General features: G+C 41.3%; 1 protein-coding gene across 1 annotated transcript; it reads left to right on the top strand.

Moving 5' to 3' along the window:
* The first annotated feature begins 311 nt into the window (after nucleotides 1-311).
* Nucleotides 312-20,751, top strand: sae1 (SUMO1 activating enzyme subunit 1). The gene is made up of 9 exons (XM_080888712.1): nucleotides 312-529; nucleotides 1,093-1,204; nucleotides 2,189-2,362; nucleotides 9,695-9,840; nucleotides 9,974-10,073; nucleotides 10,579-10,684; nucleotides 16,463-16,607; nucleotides 17,944-18,013; nucleotides 20,451-20,751. The coding sequence occupies exons 1-9, from the start codon at nucleotides 438-440 to the stop codon at nucleotides 20,541-20,543; spliced, it is 1,038 nt and encodes a 345-aa protein (XP_080744838.1). The 5' UTR covers nucleotides 312-437; the 3' UTR covers nucleotides 20,544-20,751.
* Nucleotides 20,752-21,749: the final 998 nt, after the last annotated feature.

Genomic DNA, 21,749 nt, shown 5'->3' with positions numbered 1-21,749 from the left:
TTACGTGACAAAGCTGAAACTTACTTAATTACGTACGCTTTCAAGTTTAAAATTTAAGGGCTCAGTGACCAATGCATACGCTAAATCGCAGCACGGCGATATATGTATATGTTTCTATATCTATATTTCTAATACTGAACTCATTAAAAGTTAAAACGACATTAATTATTATTAAGTGAAATTAATATAAATATAGCATTCTATTTACAACATGTGAAACTACGAATAAGAAAAAATACATATCCTCAAAAAAAAGTTCGTTAGAAAAGGACTTCGTTAAAAAAAAAAAGTCATCTATTGTTTTGTTCTGTCGACGTCATCAGCTAGCGCCTGTTCAGCGGGACCGTCGCGGCATTTGAAACAGCTCCATCTGTAGCTGCACAAAATATTAATTTACCCCGGATTTACCTTCATTGGAACGAATTGAAGTGATCGATATGATCGAGAAGGAGGACCCGGTTATTAGTGAGGAGGAAGCGGCACAGTACGACCGCCAGATCCGACTGTGGGGACTGGATGCCCAGAAGAGGTCAGTTAGCTCGGGAGGCTAATCGGTGCAGCCGGAGCTTTGACTTGCTGTACTTACTCGAGTACATCGTTAAAGAAATCTATCTTTTACAAAAAGCCACGATTAAATTATATAATTTACTAATGAATAATAAATGTGTTATGCGATCTTACTTGAAAATATTGATAATTAGCTGAGTAGGTAATTTCTGTGATTGCTTCATTCAAACAGATGATGTAAATAATATCGGCACAGACTTCTTGTTCAAACTGGAATTATTACATGTGAATTAACTGTTTAAGGATATATTTCAGTTAATGCTCACGTGATATTAAAGCTTCAAAAAGGCTGCTGAATCTCACAAAATCAAGCTTTAGTTTCACTCTCAAACGGCTCAATATGCGTTATTTGTAACAGCTGCTCGTTTTATTCTGTCTGAATGTTTTTTTAAGAATCTCTTTAATGTAGTCAAAATGTTTACAGAACATTTCATATTGATTTTCTTCCAATCAGCACACAATTACTTCTGAAACCACACAGTAAGCAGTACTTAAACTGGTTTTTAAATTCTGTCTGTATTCCAGGTTGCGAGGGTCTCGAGTGCTCCTGGCAGGTTTGGGTGGTCTCGGGGCTGAAGTGGCCAAGAACTTAATCTTAGCTGGCGTTAAAGGACTCACCTTGCTGGACCATGAACAGGTAAGCACTCTTCATCGTTATCCCTGATTAGAGATGTCACATCAAGAGCAGCAGGAATTCTTTTACACATTTTTCAAACAAAACACATTTACTCAAATCCAATAAAACAGTGGAATAGTATGTGAGACCTTTAGATTTGCAGTACTAAAAATGCACACTAGGTGGTTCCAGTAGATAGATCTTTTCAAAGCTATTGATAAAAAGTGCATTTAAGTATTAAAATAACAACAAATGAAAAATGTTTTAAGTACAACAAAAGATGAAATACAGTGCGTCAAAATGCAAACCTTTTTTTGTACAGGTAATCCCCAGATAGAAAAAGAACAGTTGTTTTGGTACTTGTTTCTCCTACTGAAATGTTGCATCCAGAGAAACTGAATTAGTTTTTGACAGAAAGGATGTAAATAACTAATATTCACTTTGAACATTTCCACATCTTGCCATAGAAGATATCTTCTGTTCAGTATTTGTCTGATACCCTCCAACCTCAACCCCACTCTGTGCATTTTTCCAGTTCCAGGCCAATAAGACAAGACTGATCAGGGTTTATTTAAGCAGTTTTTGTTGTTGTTTCTTTCAAAAACATCAAAATTCATATAAAAAAATGTTCCTCTGATAATCTGACGACAGGCTCGTATTATTAAGCGTGTTTGTATCAAATTACATCAAACACCAAATGTGCGATCTGTCAGCGGGAATTCACATTTTGTGGGAAAGTAAAACTGAACATTGTAATTTAGCTGTTCTGTGATGATTTTATAATAAAAGTTGCACACTTCTGTCTTCTTGTTCCTTGTTCTCTGACACTACATGAGGGAAAAGTGGAGTAAAAATATGATAGATAATTTATGATCATAAATATAAATTAACACCTGTCTGTGTGTATTTAGTCTAAAAGGAGATCTGTTATGTGAGCACAACAGCAGTAACAGTTGCAGTAAGAGCCTCATCCAGCTGTGCGCTCCCTGTCGGGGTGTCTTCCAGGTGTCGGAGGAGTCATGCCGAGCTCAGTTCTTGGTTCCAGTCACGGCTCAGGGTCAGAATCGTGCCAAGGCCTCTCTGGAGCGAGCGCAGAACCTCAACCCAATGGTGAAAGTGCACGCTGACCCAGACAGAATCGAAGACAAACCAGACGACTTCTTCCTCCAGTTCGATGCGGTGAGTTTAACATGCTGACTCCTTTCTTCGCTGACTCCCCTCTCGTCACCAGAGGTGCAAGATAAGGAGGTGAAGCAACAGAAATTTAAACCAATGAGACATGCTTACCTCAGAGCTGCTGTTTTAAAGTAAATTCCAGTTAAAAATGACACCTGGTTGTCAGGCCAGCCTCTTGAAGTCTGTTTTTGTCTGTTTGGTCAGAATTCACACCAGTGGCCCATTGGAGGTCACTTTATAGCTCTGACAGCGCTCATCCTCTTCCTCCTCACCTAAAGGAACAGATACCGATCCTGCTTCTTGGTTACGGGCTTTCTACGGTCCTGTGCAGCTCTCTCGGAATAACTGTTTGTCTCCCAGAATGTCCTCCATGTTCTTGAGACTGTGCTGGGAGACACAGCAATAACACAGCAGTAACAATAAGTAATCCTGGAGGAGGTGGCCTACCTGTGCAACCTCTATAGGCGTCCAGTATCGCCTCATGCTACCAGTCTTCACACTGACCCTAACCAAATGCAAAACAGTCAGAAAAGATGAGGAGGGAGAAAATTTCTCCACCTGTAAAACCATTCCTATTTTGAGGATCGTCTCATTGTTGCCCCTCCAGTGCACCTGCTGTTAATTTCAGTGACCCCGAAACAGCTGAAACTGATTAAAAACCCGCCCTGCTGCTTAACCGACCAGATCGATATCCCAGAAGAAGAACTCTGATTAAAAAATGTCCTGTTACATTTTTCAGCAGTGTTGACTGACTGCACCTCACAGGTTGACCACTAGGTGGCGCTATCAGACCATGTGGTGCACTGAAACACCTGCGGTGAGATAATGTCTGCAAGGTGTGGTAATGACATGAGCTTCATTGTCCAGCCAGTGAAAATAGTGACGTTTAGAATTAGATGCTGCACTGATATAATTAATATATAATTATATGCAGATTATAAACACAGCCATGCTGCTGTGTATGTGAGGAGATTAAACCTGAAACTGAACAACTTAAAACCCGAGAGGCTGGAAGGAAGAAGGGCCACATTAACCCCCCCAACCCTAACCCACCTTTCACTAAGACCACACTGACTTAAAGTACCCATCTGTCAAACCACGGTGAGCAGACTTTCCTTGTTTGTGTAGACTTTGCCTGAGGGAATTACCCACACTTCAAACTGTTGCAACATTAAACACGGGGGTAACAGGGGAAGCCCTGAAGCTCTAGGGAAAAGGGCAAACAAGGAATAAAAAGACTAAACTAAGCGAATGGATTTTTTAACAGCGTCGTTCACTCAGTGAGCCGGCAGAAGGATGTCCGGGTCAGCGAGTCGGTCAGTCGGTCTCTTTGCTGATTTGAAAATCAAACTTTCTAATCAAAAAGCAGCACAGGACACGTTATTGCATGATACATAACATAAGATCAGGTGGTGCGTCTCATTCCTGTTTATTTAGTCTGAGTCACCTGTGATGGTTTAATGCCGTTTGGAATGGAGCCCTAAATATTGTCACGCATATTTATTTCAGTTAAAGGAGGAGTTCTTACAGTTGTTTTCTTTTTATTAGCTTTTGATTTCTTGGAGTCTTTATTTTATTTCAGTTCAGTGTTTTCATTTAGAGTGTCGGAGCGGTGACGCAGCGGTGCAGCATGGAGGTTGTGGGTTTGAATCCGGCAGCTGGCTGGCTCGGGCACTTCTGTGTGGAGTTTGCATGTTCTTCCTTTGCCTGTGTGAGTTTCTCCGGGTCGTCCTGCTTCCTGGTTGTCTTCCTGATTGCTACTTGTCCTGGGTGCCTTTCACCCTACGCTAGGTGGGCTCTGGCGCGCACGCCATTACCAGGAGATCATGAAAACTGGTTCCAGATCAAGACCTAGTTGAATTTTCTGACTGCATCACCAGGATCAGGAGATACTTTTAACAAAGGAGTAATAATAATTACCTTTTTCATAGTGTAGGAGCTCAGGATTAAGATATTACATTTCTGTTTTCCTTGTAATAGAAATTTACTTCCCTCTTTGAGTTCATCGTGTAAAATATGATGTAGTGAGTAGCTGGTGCTAAATACTGTGACAGTATTTTTGTGTTGTTGTCAGGAAAAACAAATGAATTATTGCATTTTACATTCGGTTTCATTGCTTAGGCGCGATCTAAGTTTTGTCAGCTGACGGCGAGAATTCATTTGAACACTATCAGAAGAATAACAGATTTTTTCCCCTCCCGTTGAGCCAGAATCGTCGGCAGTCTTCCTCCCTCCGGGGGTGCTAAATGAGTGTCAGGAGGAGGGAAAGTAGTACAGGAGGAAGACGAGGGTGGGAGCAGTAAGACAAAAAAGAGTGAGGACAGGTTGAGAAGGATGTTAGTAGGACAGATGGAGGGAGGACGAAACTTTTAAAGAAGAGAAGGTGAAACAAAAAATAGAAAGAAATGATTAAAAAAAGGTGGAAAACAGAAGGGGGTCTCTGCTGCTTTTATCTGCTTCCACTGATGTATCTGTGTGTGGCTCAGCGGGAAGATGGAGGGTGATTAAAGCGGAGCAGTTGGAGTGTGGTCACAGTTTTCATCTGAGAAGCCCAATTACTGAGGGATGAATACAATAGAAAAGCACACAGTGTCCATCTGTGTGCCTGCAGAGAGCTGCCGACAGTGTTTACAATTCAGACTCTGGTTTCAAGTAGGAAAGAAAAGGAAAAATCGCACGTCATAACTAACACACACGCTGATAAATCTGAAATGTATCCTTTACCCTTTTTTTTATTTATGTATTGCTAAAAAAATATAATTATCTGCATTTTTTTCCTTTAAAGACAATAAATCTGTGCTGCTAATTTTACAGGGTTTTCCTGTTATATCTGACAGTTTGATCAATAAAATGCAGCGTTGTGCACGAGTAAATAAAACTCACAATTAACAAAATGGTTAAAAGATAGATGCTGGTCATTTCCCTCGGCTCGGTTTGGGGCAGGCACCAAAATTCACCAGAGTTTCTTGTTTAAAAAAACCTCCTCAAACATCGACCTTTGAAATGTAATCCAAGGTTTTTCAAGCGTGCAAGAGGTGTTTCCTCTCCCAGTGGCCCAAACTCTTCAGTGTTCAGCCGAACTGAAGCATCTGGCTACAGCGAGCCTCTCGTGGTTATTTCTGATGCTGCTCTTATATATAAAACATTTCTACAAAAAAGATTTCAGCCTTGCCTCAAAGGAGAATCTGTAACTATTTTATTTTTATTTAAGTGGACTTAAATGTACGTGAAATGGTATTTGATTAATGTAAAGGTAAAACACTGGCTTAGACTCACTGCCTAATCTGTATGCCGACGAATCATGCTTCATTTCCCAAAGGCCAATTATGAGGCTGAACAAACCCAGTCGTGTTCTCAGAAGTTCTTATTTTTACCTCCCTGTTATTATTCCACAAAGACGCTTTTAACAGCTATGTGTTTGGTCCTGCATGCGTCTCTGCTCGTAACTTCATTTTTCTACATTTTCTGTATTTGGATGTGAACAAAGGTCCTCTGTTACAGTGAAAACACAGGCGCACATTAAAATACCCGTGGTTATCTAATATGAAAAACATAAACGTCTTCTTTGGACACTGGTTTGGCTGCATGCAGCTTGTTTGTGAGCAGTAAGAGGTCGTGCATTTGCTGAGACCTGGAAACCACCAGCTATCGTTGGTGTTTGATTTAACTCTTATTTAGCTCCTCAGAGTTTATCTGCCATTTATCCTGAAAGGGAAATCCAGGCTAGTGTGGGGCGTTTCACTTTGTAAAAGCACTCTGACCTGTGCAACAGTGCATACTGTGAAATGTATAACTGCTATCATTATGCCTCAGTTAAACACTGAAAAGTAATTAATGCTGGAAGTATTCAAAAACGCTTTATGTTTCCATACAATGGCTCACCAGAGCGTGTGTGTGTTTGATTTTGTTTGTCTATGGCTCGACCCCCAGGGGGCGCTTTTGTCTCTTTTTTTCTCGGGTTTATTGAAATTGTTTTCGTGAACCATTTTTTGCAGTTTGAAGCTGAAGTTTTTGCATATTTTCTGACTATGTTCGTTTAGAGAGTAAAGTTTATTTTCACCTCCGTTTTTTGACACAACACTACGCCGAATGTCTAGAAGACTAACATGCCAGGTTACTCATACGAAGATTCCCATTATGAAAGCAGTTTGTGCAGCTGCTCGCGCCTGTTGTTGCTCTTTCTATTAGAGGTGAAATGGGGACGTTTCGTTTTAATTGCTGTGTTGTGTTTTCAGCTATCGGCCGTCTTGCAGATAATGTGTTGTACTGTACAGCTTGTCATAGTGTGGGTGTGTAAATGATAACAATTATTTATCTCGAGACTCCTCAAATCTCCAGAGAGTGTTTTAAAAACACTGGTCCTGTAGCCCCGGCCTGCCCGGTGCGATGAGGGGGTGTCGGCAGCCGTCTTATCTGTGGGTTTAGGGTGTTTTGGGTGTTCTGGACTGGGTCAGTTGGATAAGGTAGACCCTGCCCACCGGTCAGTTGTTTACAGTCATACATGAGCCCACTCTGGTTATATCATAGCCCACTGCGTCTCTCGCCACACAGAGATGTTGGTGTTTTTTCTACAACTTCAGCAACTTCATATCATCATCGCTCCAGGAAGTTTGGCTTTGGTGCTTCAAACACAGAAAGACATTTTAATACATGACTAACACTGTAAAAAGGTGGTGTTTTTGTTTTTTGAGCCACCCAAACCGAAACCTAAAACTGAAAATATTTTTTATGATGATTCCACTGGGTCTAAAATAATAATTCTGCTTTTGCTTCTGGTTTCACAAGGGACACCAACTCAAGTGTTGTGGGTGGAAATCATTTGTTTAACCCTTTCACCCACCACAACCTACACTTCCTCTGCTGCAAGAGACTCAAATAATGAGGTGCCTAAAACATAAAATCCAGTTAACCATAAAAAAATTAATGACTAAATAAATAAAAAATACGCCAAACAAACAACCAGGGCTTGAGTTACATCAAGTGTTTTATATTCATTCAGTATTATAGGTGGTGCTGGTTATTTTAGATTACTATGAAGTGCAGGTAAGTGCCTGCTTTAGTATTTTTTTCCCTAAGGATGCCTCTGTGGTGTCGCATCAACGTGATTGGTCAGTTCAGCGATGATCCCGTAGCAACACCAACACAAAGACATCAAAAACACCATCAGTCAGCCTGGCTTTAATATAGTACACTGTGTCACTTTAATGACTTTAATCTCGTTTCACTCGGTGGTAAACTGCTGCAGTAGGTGTGTCTCGAGTGTTTTGGCAGCTCACCAGCTGCTGTTCAGCATCTCTGTTGTTCCAGGAATGAACATGCAGTGAAAGTTTCAGGTGTTTTTTGCTTTTTTTTGTTTTTTAAAGGGGGATTACAGGTGATTTTTAAGTAAAATAACTTCTTTTGGGACCAAATGTTTCTAAGCAGTTGGGTCTCTCCACGCGAAACCCGTAAATCTGAGAAATGTCCTCAGAATCAGCTGATTGTATTTTATTTATTTATTGTATAACAGCTTCATCATTTAAATTTTACCTTCACACAATGAAAATTGCGAGAGTTGTAAGCCCTTGAAGTGCATACGGTTGGGTCAGAATTTAGTTTCTTAATTAACTTTAACTTGCTCCAAGTGTCACAATCTAATTACTGTAAGATTTTATCTATAACTACAGTAATTTAATGTCTGACATAGAGATGAAGTTGTGTGGACGAAAATAAGATGACTTATGACAAAAATTTCCACGCACCCCTGTGTTCTTCAAGAGCCTGAACCTCAGAAAGTATTTATAGTATGGAGGTCAGATTTGACACAAATTCATTAAATATAGTGACAGTCTTGTACACAAAGAGTCTTTTAATTCTGGGATTAATAGATGTTTTTCATAGAATGTTTATATCAATGGGAAATCCAGCGTATTTCTTTTGAAGCCCGGTGTAGAAAGGAATAAGCAGCTGACGTGGTGTCATGTTTTTTCCAGAGCAGCTTACTGGGGCATAGGTCTGAATTTATGGTGTGCAAGTTGCACCCGTTAAGGAAAGAAGTGCACAAAACACAAAAACAGCCAAACAGGATGCAAAAGAGGGTAGAAGTTCATGCTGAATATAAAGTAACTTTAAGAATTTTCCTTTATTCTGCTCAGCCTGTGTGTCTCATTTTAATAAAACAAAAATGTTTTCTTTAATCTCTCATAAATATTCACGTTTGTTTAAAGGTATACCGTCACAGAGGAGGTTTTCTAGGACGGAATAAAAATAATTAACAGTGCAAAGACAAAACTCCCAACGACTGTAGAGTGGGAGTTAAAGTCGTATGTTTCAACTAGTGCAAAAAAAGTGTAGAGATTTTAGAGTAAATGTCAAGTTTTCAATAAAATGTAACAGTAACCATGATCATACGACTTGAAAGTTGTTTGTGTCTCCGTCTGAGAGCGTTACGAAACTGCTCGGTCTGCCCTGAAGAAAAACTGCTTTGTTATCTGTAACTGGAAAGATTTGCTCGTTAGCCTTCAGGTTCTGATGATTGAGATCAAGATAAGACTGGGAAAACGAGAATTTTTTGAGTGGGAGAAAAGACTTGATATTAGTAGAACGGGATTTAAAAAAATAATAATAATAAAAGGTCACATGAAAAGGAGTCTACACTTTCAACCTCATGTTTGCAAACTGTAGGATTTGTATTAAAGGGGACCTATCATGCTCATTTCCACCGCAGTGTGTTTACTAAAGTATCTTTGCATGACTCAAAGATCATAATAATCCTAATCCTTATCTCATACTGGTGCAGCCTCCAGTTCGTCCTCTGTCTGAAACAAGCTGTTCCAACTCCTTCCCCTTTAAACAACCTCTATTCTGATTGGCTGCCCCTCACAAACAGATGGTTTAAATATGCTCGAGATGACCTTATTAGGGATATCTGCACTCAGTGTCATCACACAGAGCCAAGGGTAGAAAAAACTGTCTGAAACAGCATTTAGGTAAACCTTTTTACTCACTGGGATTAATTGTACATATGTTGATCTCATTATGGCTCTCTTGCAGAGCATGTCTTTATCCTGTCTTCCTTCTCTCTCCCAACCAATCACAGCAGATGGCCCCTCCCTGAGCCTGGTTCTGCCGGAGGTTTCTTCCTGTTAAAAGGGAGTTTTTCCTTCCTACTGTCACCAAAGTGCTTGCTCATAGGGGGTCATATGATTAACTTACAATATAAAGCGCCTTGACACGACTGTTGTTGTGATTTGGTGCTGTATAAATACAACTGAATTGAATTAAATTATTTCAATATCTGAATCCCTAACGAGCCTTTAACACTTTGTGTTTGTTTGGGAATTTTTTGTCCCTCAGGTGTGTCTGACAGGCTGCTCCAGAGACCTGATGATACGCGTTGACCAGCTCTGCTCCAAACACAACATCAAAGTGTTCTGTGGAGATGTCTACGGTTACTACGGTTACATGTTCTGCAACCTGGGACAGGCACACAACTATGTCGAGTAAGTGCGATGGGGGCAGGTTCTATTCCCAGTTGTTGAGAATAAAGCTGGTCGTTTTGTGTATTGTAACATAGCCTCAGACATATTAAGAAACCTTCATTTTTACTTTCTTCTTCTTGTTTCTTCTTTAAAGGGAGAAACCCAAAGTAGTAAAACCCAGCGGTGAGTCCAACGACGGCCCGAAGGCAAAGAAAGCCAAAGTCGACCCCAACGAGACCACCATGGTGAAAAAAGTACGTGCACAATTATCAGCTTTCACCGTATCACAGGTTTATTCGTCTTAACTGTGTAGACTGAAAGAACTGACATAAACAAAGATGTTTTTTAACTTAAACAAGGAGATGTATTAGCAATCTTGCCTTTAGTTAAGAGAAGGAATATTGAATATAACAGCACTTACCCTCATTTTTAGTTCTTTCTTTCTCAAAGGCTCAAACTAAAATCGATCTTTCTTTTGTATTCTCTTTCTAATTTATGTTTTTAAAAAGGGCTTATATGATATCACATTAGCAATAACAGTATCAGACACATTCATTACTTGTTTTTTGAGGAATTAAACTTGAAACTGGAAAAAAACATAGAAAAAGAACATTATCGATGTTAAATGTTTAAAATTAGCGTTCTATTAAATAGGAGGTTGTCATCATATAAATTGCTTTATATTTGTCCTAAAAACAAGGAACGAACAAATCAGTTCAAAACCTATTCACTCCATATTGATCTTCTCCAACCAATCAGACGGCCAGTTTTTGCACTCTGAAGGAGGCTCTGGCGGTCGACTGGACAAGCGAGAAGGCCAAAGCCGGTCTCAAGCGAACACCAGTGGACTACTTCCTGCTCCAAGGTACATAAAGCCATTTTTTGTTTCCAAATGTGGGATGATTGAGTTTTTAAATGTAAAAATAAACTTTCCAGCATCATTTTTAGAAAATCTGTTGTAGTAACAGCTGATCATTTTTCAGTTTGTGAATTAAGTGAAATTATAATCAGAATATCAACATGTTACAGAAAATTATAACGATTTTTTCGAAGTCTGTTTAACAGTTTCTGGCATGTACTACTTTTAAACTTTGTCTTTAAAAATGACCATTTGAATTCTGTATAATTATTTCTCATGTGTATGAACACTTTTCTCTAAAGCTTTAGCCTTTAAAGATTTTGTGAAGAAGTTGCAAAGGTTTTTTACATTTAATTTAATTTTAATTCACCTTTAGGTGATGTTGTTTCATTAGCACGTACATGTGAATTGCATAAAAGAGCTGAATATTTGTTGCATTTCTGTGGCAGGCAAGATTTCCCATGCATCGATTTGGGCAAATAACATAAAGAATCCTGAAGGGTTTAAATAAGTATAGAAAATGGAAACTGAAAAAGCGTAGGGTCCTGCAGCTAGACTGAAACACATACCATGAACATGCAAAAATCACTGTTCCAGTTTAGCTGATGAAATATCACCGCACATGCGTGGAAGGTCATGTCCGTAAAGCGTGGTAAATGTCATCTAAATATAAACGCCAGTGGGATTTGAGCAAGATTGTCTTCTAGATAAAACACAGTAGCTTTAGATTTTGTCAAATATATTCGGTAACTGTTGGAAAATAAAGAGTATTCTTAAAACACAGCGATGGTATCCTGCTCCAAATGATATATTGGAATCGTTTCTGTTAAATGCTCCGTAACCGTGGCCCCAAATTTTGATCCATGAGATAAATTTACCTTCCTGTTTTTCAGGTTATTTATGTGTGTCTGATGACCTTCTCCACAGAGTTGTTATTGTCCCTCCTGTCACCTGGCCCTGCACCATTCCCACACTCTGCACGCTAGTTTCCATCACAAGCTGTCCATGGCCAGTCATGTGCACTGAGCGTAGAACAGAGAGTGGCCCGACACCTACACCGCACGACAACAAGCATATCAGAACAGGAAATACAAAGACAACTATTAAAGGTGTTAACTCAGAAAACACTTGTGTGCATAAATACGCTAAACCACAGTTTATGGGAAATTTCACTGGTTGAATTGATCACAAATATTAACCACAATGCGCTACGTTCAAAACGTTTCGTAGAATTTCCCCATGGGGCTGCGTCGATAAGGGCATGCAGCGTAAAAATCTGCCAAATCAAATATGCTGAGCTACCTGCTGTGGAGATCCCCTGTGAATAAGGGAGCTGCTGAGAGTTACAGAGTTTGCAGTTACCCTCTATTATCAGCATTTTATTTGTATTCATTTTATTTTTTGCAATAGTCAGTTAACATTGTTGACTAATGCTTTCATAGACTAGACTAAATAAAATTAATAAAACTGGTATTTTATTAATAAGCTTTTAAATACTGACCTGGAATGATTTCAGAGTTTAAACATCTAAGTGTGTTTTAATCAAAGACGTTTTTAAGTGGAACACACACATAATGCTTTCATATTCAAGCTGTAGAACAGTTTTACTCAAAGCACAAACCTATTGTTAACCCCTCTCATTACATCAGTTCCATTTTGATGGAATTGACATGAGGTCAGTCTCCTTCTGACCTCATGTTCCTTTAGGGAGGGGGTGGTGAGGTGGGTGAAGGGGGAGGGGCGTTCTCAAACCAGGCAAAGAGCTCCTCTGGAGTTTGAGGTTACTGTCGGGGGTTGGGGGGCTCTGGCCTTTGTAATTGTCAAATCATCAGTCCTCATCCGTGCATACCTTTGTCCAGTAGCCCACCCTACATCGATATATCCTGGTACCTCAAAACCTGACGCAGACTTTAAGTTGGATGATACCTGAGCTGCTTCAGTTATGTATATCTTGCTCATGTTCTGAGGTAGACTTTAGCACTGGATCTCAGCTTGGGGATCTTTACTGGATGCATAGCCTGGCTGGGATTTGAGCTCATGATCTATTGTTTCAAAGATCATAATCTCTAATTTGATCATCTCAGGCACACAGTTCTGACTGTGAGTGCAAAAGCTCCACCCACTTGTGTTTGGCAGCCAATCAGAAGAAAGTTGACTTAAAAACGGAGGGGCTAAAGGGGCTCGTTTCAGACAGTGCAGCTCCTCAACGCATCCTCTAAGCCAGTGGTGTCCAAACCCAGGCCTCGAGAGCCGGTGTCCTGCAGGTTTTCGATGTGTCCATCACAGCTGATTTAAATGGCTAAATGACCTTCTCATCATATCTTGCAGCTATCCAGAGGCCTGTTAATGAACTAATCATTTGATTCAGGTGTGTAGACCCAGGGTGAGATCTACGACCTGCAGGACACCGGCCCTCGAGGCCTGGAGTTGGCCAAGCCGGCACTAAGGACTGGTATAAGATAACTATTTTGACCAGTGAATCATGCAAAGCTACTCTGTTAGAGCCCAAAAATAAGGTTCTGAAAAAGAGCATTAGAGATTCCCTTTAAGACTGTTTCACACCCACTCACAGCAGCCACATGCAGTCATGTGACAGTGGCTGTCTGCTTTATTTGCTTACTAAACGGTCAACCTGCTCCTCAGTTTCTCATCTCGTTCCGGTGGATTTTGCATTGAGGCAGTCTTGTCTGGTTAATTTTAGTTTTTGCCAGCTGTCATGGCCTTTAGTCTAATAACACCCCATCTGAAACCCACCTACCCGCTGCAGCCTCGCCCTGTCTTCAGTCTGCTGAGTTTCAGGCTAATTTCTGAGTGGAAACACCACCTAGTTGTTGTTTTTTTGTTTTGTGAAGGCGAGATGGGAGGCAGTGTTATTATTCGTCTGCTGTTGCTATAATTGGAAGTTGTGGTGGTTGTTTGGTACCACCAATGAGGAAGTGGCTCTTCCTCTGTTATAACTGCTTCCTGTCTCACTAGGAAGGAACAGTCGAGAGATGTGAACCGTGTGTAGGGTGTATGCCTTTGTCTTTGCTTTTATGATCTCTTTAATTCCTCTTTTTATTTAAGATGTAGTCAGAGGGAAAAAAATGACCAGCAGAAGATAAGATGACACTTGAACACAAGCGTTTCCTCCTTTTTTAAAAAAAAACAACTTTTATCTGAAACTAAGGCTTTAATTACTATTAAAATCAGCCTCACAGAGATTTCTGAATTGTTTTTCTTTCCTAAAATTATCATTTAAATATCAGCCCCATGCATCCAAGAACTGGGAGAAGCGTAAATTCAAATAAAATTGGCCATTCAGCCAAGGTTTTTGCAACATGGCTGAAACTTGTGTGTGAGGCATTTTGTATTTTGTGCAGAAAGTATTTCAGACTTCAAAGGATGCGATTTTGAATTCAAGCTCCAGTGTAAGCTGTTTCATTAAGTTAGCTCAGTGGTTCTCAAATAGAGACTGTGCCGTGGAATTTTGTGACAGCGGTGCATCATGAATGCACAACATAACAGCACAAAGGGTATCAGTACTTTATATGGACTCATACAAAGTACTCTAACGCAATCCTTTAAAAAGCTCCTGTCATCAAGAACTCGTCGGTTTGCACAACTGTCGACTGCGTGACACATCAAAGGCCCCAACTGACAGCGGGGAGGTTAATAACGGGAAAAGGCATTGCTTTCTTGTGATGAGCAAACTAAAGACAACAGAAAATGTGTCATAAATTCTACATGTCTTATGATTTCAGCTGAAGCAAGGATGTCAGTAGCGCTCCACCCAAGTATGTTGTCTGTTGGATCGTTAGCTAATGCAAAACAATGCGTCAATCAAGGTAAAGAGGCACGTGGAAACCAAATGTCCCTTATAAGAGATTTCACAGGAGGCAAAGTATATATTAGTGGTGTGGGTGCAAAAGATAAATAAATAAATACGAGTAATTTTCCTTCTGCAGAGTGCTGTTTGATTTAGCACCATTAGAAAACCACCGTCCATCCACACTTGACAGATAATCACTCCAGTGTGTCCTCCATGTGTAGTAAGATATGCCTCGAACACCTTAGGTGCCCAGGAGACATCCCCAGAACCACCTCAGCTAGCTCTCTTTAATGTGATCTCCTCATCACCCTATCTGTTAGGGAGAGGCCCGAACCAATCAGAAAGCTCGTTTCCGTGGTCCCTGTCTTCGGTCACTACCCAGAGCTTGTGGTCAGGAAAGTAACGTAGACTGCCGACCAATCAGCAGCTTTGCTTTTACACTCAGCTCTGTTTTCACCACAACATCCTCATCACTGCTGACGCTGCCCAAATCCACCTGTCGGTATCCCGCTCCCCTCACTCGTGAAGTCCTCCACTCAGGGCAGCAACTCATCCCTGCGAGCACTTCAGCCTTTCCCTGCTGAGAAACTGTCTGAGGGTATTAGAATACCTACATGGATGTTACGTTCAAACCTCACCAGTTTTTGTGTTAGAGGTCCTGATGATGGAGAGATTTCTGGAGTTTCATGTGAACTAAACTGATGTGCTCTGTTTGTGGTTTGTTTGTTAAAACAGTCTCATTTATTTGTTTTAGTCAATTTCAGAGTGGAAATGTTATTTTTCACTTTCACTTTCTGCAAAAGTAAAAACCAATGAATAAAAGAAGAGCTTGCTGGATGTTGTCGAGGCTGTTTTACGTAGATAATGCCACCGATATGTTGTTTTAATGTGTTTGGTGTGCCGTGGACACAAACAGGTTTAGTTGTAGGTGCTAATATGGAGATAACACACATTTTTCGTGTCTTAAATCTGAGGTGTACATGTAATAAAGGAAAGATTTAGTTGTGCTAATAAATATCCACCTGCCTACCTCTGCAAGATGAACATGATTCTCACTCTGTCCATTGTTTTTGATCTGAATGTGCAGGATTTGGCATTAAGGACCATCTCGAGCATTTCCCCTCCACTCTAATCTGCGATGGTATCACCGCTGCCTGTGTATGTTCAGAGATGGTATCTTTGTTCCATCCATGTTCACATTATTATATCGTGTTATGAAATTCAGTTTGATTTCCTTCCCGAGCGTGATGCCATTTGTACCAGCCTGTAACTTTCTACTAACAAAGTTTCACTGATAAAGGGCAGAGCCGAGGTGTGAGAATGATTCATCGCTGCTACATGTGAGCATGTACTGTGTGTGCGGTGTGCCACGCTGGTGGAAATGGCCGTGGGAGGACTTGACTTCCTCATGTGGTTTTGAGTTAATGGACGAACAGGAAATACGGGGGCGAGGTGTTGATGTGTGCATCTGTGTGGTGCAGCTGGAGAAGTCGGTTGTTGTTTGAAATATTGCACATGACCAAATAGTTTGTTCTTTTGATTTTTAATTTCTCAATCGGTCCTAAAGCCGACACAGGAAAGGTTTGGGTTTTTTTTTTTTTCATCTTTCTCGCTCTGAGAGGCAGACTTAATACTTCCTCTGTGATCCTGTGCAGGTGGATGTGTGTTGCACGCAGGAGTCTGTGACTGCGCGCTCTTAATTTGATGTGGGGGAAACGTGGGCCTAATCGGATGAAATGGTTGATGGTGCAACCACATACTGATGTTATCCTGGTTCAAAGGGAGCAGCAGGGGAGATGTTGTCTTTCCATAAGATGATAATTCACTGTGGAAGTCACTTAAAAGCGTGATGTAATTATAAATGGCAATAGTGCAATAGATTATGTGGAAAATATTGCCTTAGTTAAATGGTTCAAACTTCTTTCCTGCGTCTCAACTGTCATTTCTTTCCTCCCGTCTGCTGCTCTCCACAGTTCTGCTGAAGTTTCGTACAGACAAAGGCCGTGACCCCGACCCGCAGTCCTTTCCAGAAGACAGTCAACTCTTGAGGCAAATCCGTGACGACGTCCTCGAGTCCCTGTCATTGAACAGCGACCTCCTGAATGACGACTTCATCAGGTGACTTTAAATAAGTCGATTCAGAATAGATCATCTGCTCTTTCAAACACAAACACACCAAACTTCCCCTGATAGACATTATTTTATATAATCAAGATGAATGTACTTTTTTTAGAAGGTCGAAGCCACCTTCCTCACTTTGACCCTCTTGTCGGCCATAATGCCTCTCCATGCATCTCTTCTGTGACCTTAAGGAAAGTTAAATCTCTAAACAGGACCATAACTGTGCATGCAGCCTTTATTCCTTTATTCCTTTACAGTAATGTGTGATCTCTGCAGAGATCAGAGAATTAGAGGCACTAGTTGCAGTTTAATGTTAGCATAAACAGCGATCCACCACAACATAAAATCTCTGAATAACATTGAAGGTGTTTGCTTTTCCATATTTCCTGTCACATATTTACTGCCACATGGGCGGATGTTAAAGATGATCAAAATTTCAAATAATGAGCTCGCTGTATGTAGAATACCTGTGAAATCCTTTTTGTCTGCTATAAAAAATGCTTTTCAGAAGCCACCAAGGCCCAGTGTTCATGAGAAGCTAGTCTAGTAGTTCAAGGATAAAATTACTGAGCTGGAAATCACAATAAGAAGTTCACGTTACTGATCCCAGAAAAAAGTCTGAATTGTTAGCCAAGCTTTCAAAGTCTTCAGACTCCAACCCAGACAATCCCAGACAGCATACATGTACACACACAGCAGTATAGATGTGGTTTTAATGTCAGGGCTTGTTGATGGCTTGCATGGCTGTTATCAGCTGTTCTAACAGGAAAATTCAACTTTAAAAAACGTGGCACACACGGGCACGAGGGCCGATGAAGACTCAGCAGCTGGCTCTGATTAAAGGCCGACTGTTAGCTGCTCTCAGTCTGCAGATGAGTTTCCTGGCTGTAATTTCACCTTCACTGCTTTTGATTTTCGACACGGTGGGTTGCCAGTTTTTGGCTTATAAACACAAGCTCATTAATCCACGACTACATCCTCACATCCACCCTGATGGCAGGAAGAAGCACATTAATGTTAGCTTTTCTCAAAGTCTCTCTAATCAATTTCTCACCAGTGTTTTGAGACAAAATAACATCACCTGGGGGAGGGGGCGATGGCAAACCGATTTACCCAAACACACATGCTTCTAGTGTGAGTGAAAAGATGTTTATTTAGTTCACATCAGCCATAGCAAGACAAATAAATCAGCTGGCAGATGAGACTATGGAACTTTTTTTTTTTCTTTGTTTTGTGGCTCTTGTGCTCTTTTTTTAGTTACTTAGTTAGTCACTTCCTTAGCGTTACACTTTCTATTTAGTGGTTAATGTTTCCTTGCACTGTTTATCCTCAGCTACTGCTTCTCTGAGATGTCTCCAGTGTGTGCAGTCGTGGGAGGAGTTCTGGGACAGGAAGTTGTTAAGGTGAGGATGTAAACATGAAGATTTTTGGGGCAGTGTGCAAATTGCACACAGAATTGTATGAATCTTGCAGCTTCAGGAAACGTTGTGAAAGGGCTGATGTCATCCCCTCTGAAGCGTCTAACGGTATTCAGTCGGTGACTTTGTGATGAAGACGGCAGGTCTGGTGTGTCAGCTGACATGTGGCCACTCGGCTGGTCGCTGGGTTGGATCCAGAGAAGCGGCGGCGGCTCTGCTCGGTGCAGAAGCGATTTTCGCTGTGACCACAGTGCAGCTCGGTGTGACGCTCTGGCAGCAGCCGTTTAAATGGAGAGATGATTTGTACTGTTCTCAAGCTGAAGCCGTAATGACCCCATTCATAAAAGAGCCTAATGAAAGCTGTTAGTGGGAAGAAAAGCGACTGAACGGTGACACCAACACCTTTCCTACATGCTGTAATCTCAGGGTAACAATCAAGCTTGTTCTGTTGTTTTAATTCCCTCAGGCTAATCAGTTTATTAAAAATAACAAAAGCTCCTTGAAATTGTGCCAAAATCTATGCAGTGAAATATCTTACAGAGCAATCACTCTTTTCTTTGTTTCTACATGAATCAGTTTGCTGATAATCAACAATACTTAAATTCAGCTGATCTCCTCTTCAACCCCTCCTCCTTGGGCAGCACAGCCTCCATGTTTAGATCCCTCTGTGGAAGTCTTGTTCTGTGAACTCTCAGACTTCACCGTGAACCTCAAACTGCAGCACTGAGGTGCTCTGGCTCCCATCCACAGTCCAAAGACATGCAGTTGGTGAGGTTAGGTTCATAGGTGATTCTAAATTGCCCAGAGCTGGGAATGGTTGTCTGTCTCTCTGTGTTCGCCCTGGGTCAGCCTGGCCACCTGTCCAGGGTGTACCCCGCTTCTCGCCCTATGGCAGCTGGGATAGGATCTAGTCCTCCTGCCCCAGAATTGCATATGTGGAAAAAATTTATGGAATATTGGAAACTGACCCGACTTTCATGTTTCTCTGCTGACATCACCCCGGTCCACCTTGCTCTGTTACCCACTCTCTGACAGAACAGTGAGTTTTTTGACAGAGAACCATGTTGCCAGATGTGGAGATGCAGACTCATCCAGGCAGTGACCTTCAGAATTAATCAACACAACACAAGCAGGAGTACTACACACACTGATCACTCGAGCTACGCCTTAAGGTCCTGTCCATAAATATAATGAACAGATCTGAGGACAAAGGGCAGCTCAAGGAGTCCAAAACTCACTGAAAATGTGCTTGACTGTGCACCAGATGTTCTCAGTTCTCACTTTGAGTATACAGGGACCCAACAGCTCGTAACAAATTTGGATCAGCTCTCAAACTTCGTACACCACAGCCCACAGGTGTCCCAGGGGTCGCCCAGTTTTCAGCATTCCTGAAGTTCCCAAAGAATGTGTAGATTAGATGGTCAAACTCCCATACTTCCTCCAGAATTTGGAGGGATTATGGGAATAATGTTATAGTCAATGATACTATAGTGATTTGATGCCTGCATGTTTCTAATATAACATCCAGATCAGAATCAGGAAGCTCTGCTGTCACATCCCGATGGAGACGTTCAGGCTAAAGCTCCTGAACTGTGTCAGTCTCCACTCGTCAGATGCCCTAGTTGCCAGATTTGACTCTCTGTGACTTTGTCCTATTCCCAAACTCAACGCCTGGGAGGAGATCAAACGCAAAAAGCAAATCCGGGGCATGAAGGGAAGGACAGCCGAAAGAGTTGCAGGGGCTGCTCAAAGCGACAGTCTTTAAGGGAAGATCAGCTGGATTTAAATTGATATTGTATTTTATTTTTTATAAGTGAAGTCAGGGAGCTTTCTAAGTCTTTAGTGTGATTTTTGCTTACCAGCGACTCTTGTGGTTAAACACAACAGTCAACATGTTGCCTGTTTTTTTTTTTTTTTTACCTAAAAACATTTCAGATAGGCGCAGTTAAGATTAGAAACCTGTTTTTCTTTCTGGGGTGAGCGCAGGGCGACACAAATGGGCGAGTTCATTTCAGGGTGAGTGTGTTAGACAGGCCGGGGGGGGGAGAGGACAGACAGTTCAGAATCAGGCTGCGTTATATTGGCACAAGGCCAACCTGCTGTCTGGATGATGATGATGATGATGATGAAACCTGCTGCAACAGCCAGACTGATGTCTCTCACAGTGAATCTGACTGATTTCTCTTATACACAGAAACATTAAGTCCATTTATGAACTGACAGAAGTGTGACAGGCTCTAGTCAAGTTAAACCCCGGCATTGAAACTTGGTTAGCTGCAGTAGAGTATTTCATCCTGCCGACGAAGCACGTGGAGGTTTTATTTCTCGCAGATTCGACGAGAGGCCGAACTTTTGCAAGCAGCCACTGTAGTTCCTCTTTAAATAACATAACATAACATTTTTCTCCCCTCTTTGTCTTCAGGCTCTCTCTCAGAGAGACGCTCCTCACCGCAACTTCTTCTTCTTCGACGGTCGTAAAGGCAACGGCGTGGTGGACTACTTTGGACCAAACTGAACGTGTCAGGCTACGCCGGCTTACAGGCAAACTTCAGTTTGTCCTGTCTGATTATTTATGGCAGCGCTTGTTCTACTCGTTCAGTTTCTTTTCTTTCTTTTTATTTTTTTCACAGTTGGATCCATTTCGCCCCAAAATCTGATACACGAACAGCAGGAAGATTTTTTGTTTTTTTACATTTGTTAATAAAACATTGTGTAGTAAAATGTTTCAGCTTCTCGTGTCTGCTTTTTATTAAATCTTCCACCAAACTGTACTGATGATTCTCCTTCCTTTGCTGCTGGGGACATTTTAAAGTCCAGGACTTGAGCTGCAGCGTTGCATCGGCATGAGAGAGAAATCACACGCAGGCTACATTCAGGGCTGATATCAGTGTGGTTTATCTGAAGGGGAGAGACAACCGACAACACCAACAACACATGATGTCTCGCAGAGTGTATGACTGTATTTGGTCATAGCCTCCCATCGCCTGACATGTGACTCATCCAGCCAAACATGGTGGTGTAGTGAGTATGTCACAGCACAGCAAAGAAATAGGAAAGGGCGGTGGCTGCCATTCAAATGAGACGTGACATAAAGTCGCAGCATTTCCTCTCTTATGCCCCAAAACAGGGCAGCAACAACAGCATTAGCACAGACAGGCAGCATCATTACATCAGCCCCTAGGTGTGGTGTTTATGCTGCTGCCCTCATACCTGTGAAACCTGATGCTCAGTGGAAAAAGTGACTTATGTTTTGATCCTGGCTCACCTCGGCGAGTGCTGACTGCTGCATGTCGGTGATCTCTGAAAGCAGTGCAGATTATAACTGATGCAGCACGTTCACCAGATAAGTGCACATCATCATGATACTGTGAACCTTTGCATGCAAACGAGGCTGTCAGACATGGTCTGCGATAAATGACCTTTCTTATTTTAAAGCAAATATAATGTGAAGTCTTGTTTAAATCATAAAGAGTGAAAGTTACCTCAGGCTCGTCCTCGTTTTGGTTGCCTTTTTCCTTTGGTAACACTTTCTAATACAGCCTCTGACTAAAGGCCATAATTCCTCAGTAATTAAAAAGAATTCCAGTGTATTTTATTTGAAATTGCATACAAATACCTAAAGGTAGGTACATTAGAACAAGGGAATAACAAGTCAGGTTTTTACAGAAAACAAACAAATAACTATATCTTAAATATTAGTACTGCCTAATTTCCTGGTAAT

Source organism: Rhamphochromis sp. 'chilingali' (assembly GCF_963969265.1).
Source record: "Rhamphochromis sp. 'chilingali' genome assembly, chromosome: 8".
In the NCBI taxonomy this organism is placed as follows: Eukaryota; Metazoa; Chordata; class Actinopteri; order Cichliformes; family Cichlidae; genus Rhamphochromis; species Rhamphochromis sp. 'chilingali'.
The sequence above is the reverse complement of the archived record's forward strand: the minus strand, read 5'-3'. Positions and strand labels throughout refer to the sequence as shown.

Bases quoted from the DNA above. Each gene is read 5' to 3' on its own strand.
- sae1 (XM_080888712.1), top strand. From the start codon at position 438: ATGATCGAGAAGGAGGACCCGGTTATTAGTGAGGAGGAAGCGGCACAG. The intron at 9,841-9,973 runs GTAAGTGCGATG...TCTTCTTTAAAG, and splicing joins CAGGCACACAACTATGTCGA to GGAGAAACCCAAAGTAGTAA. The intron at 10,074-10,578 runs GTACGTGCACAA...CCAACCAATCAG, and splicing joins AGACCACCATGGTGAAAAAA to ACGGCCAGTTTTTGCACTCT.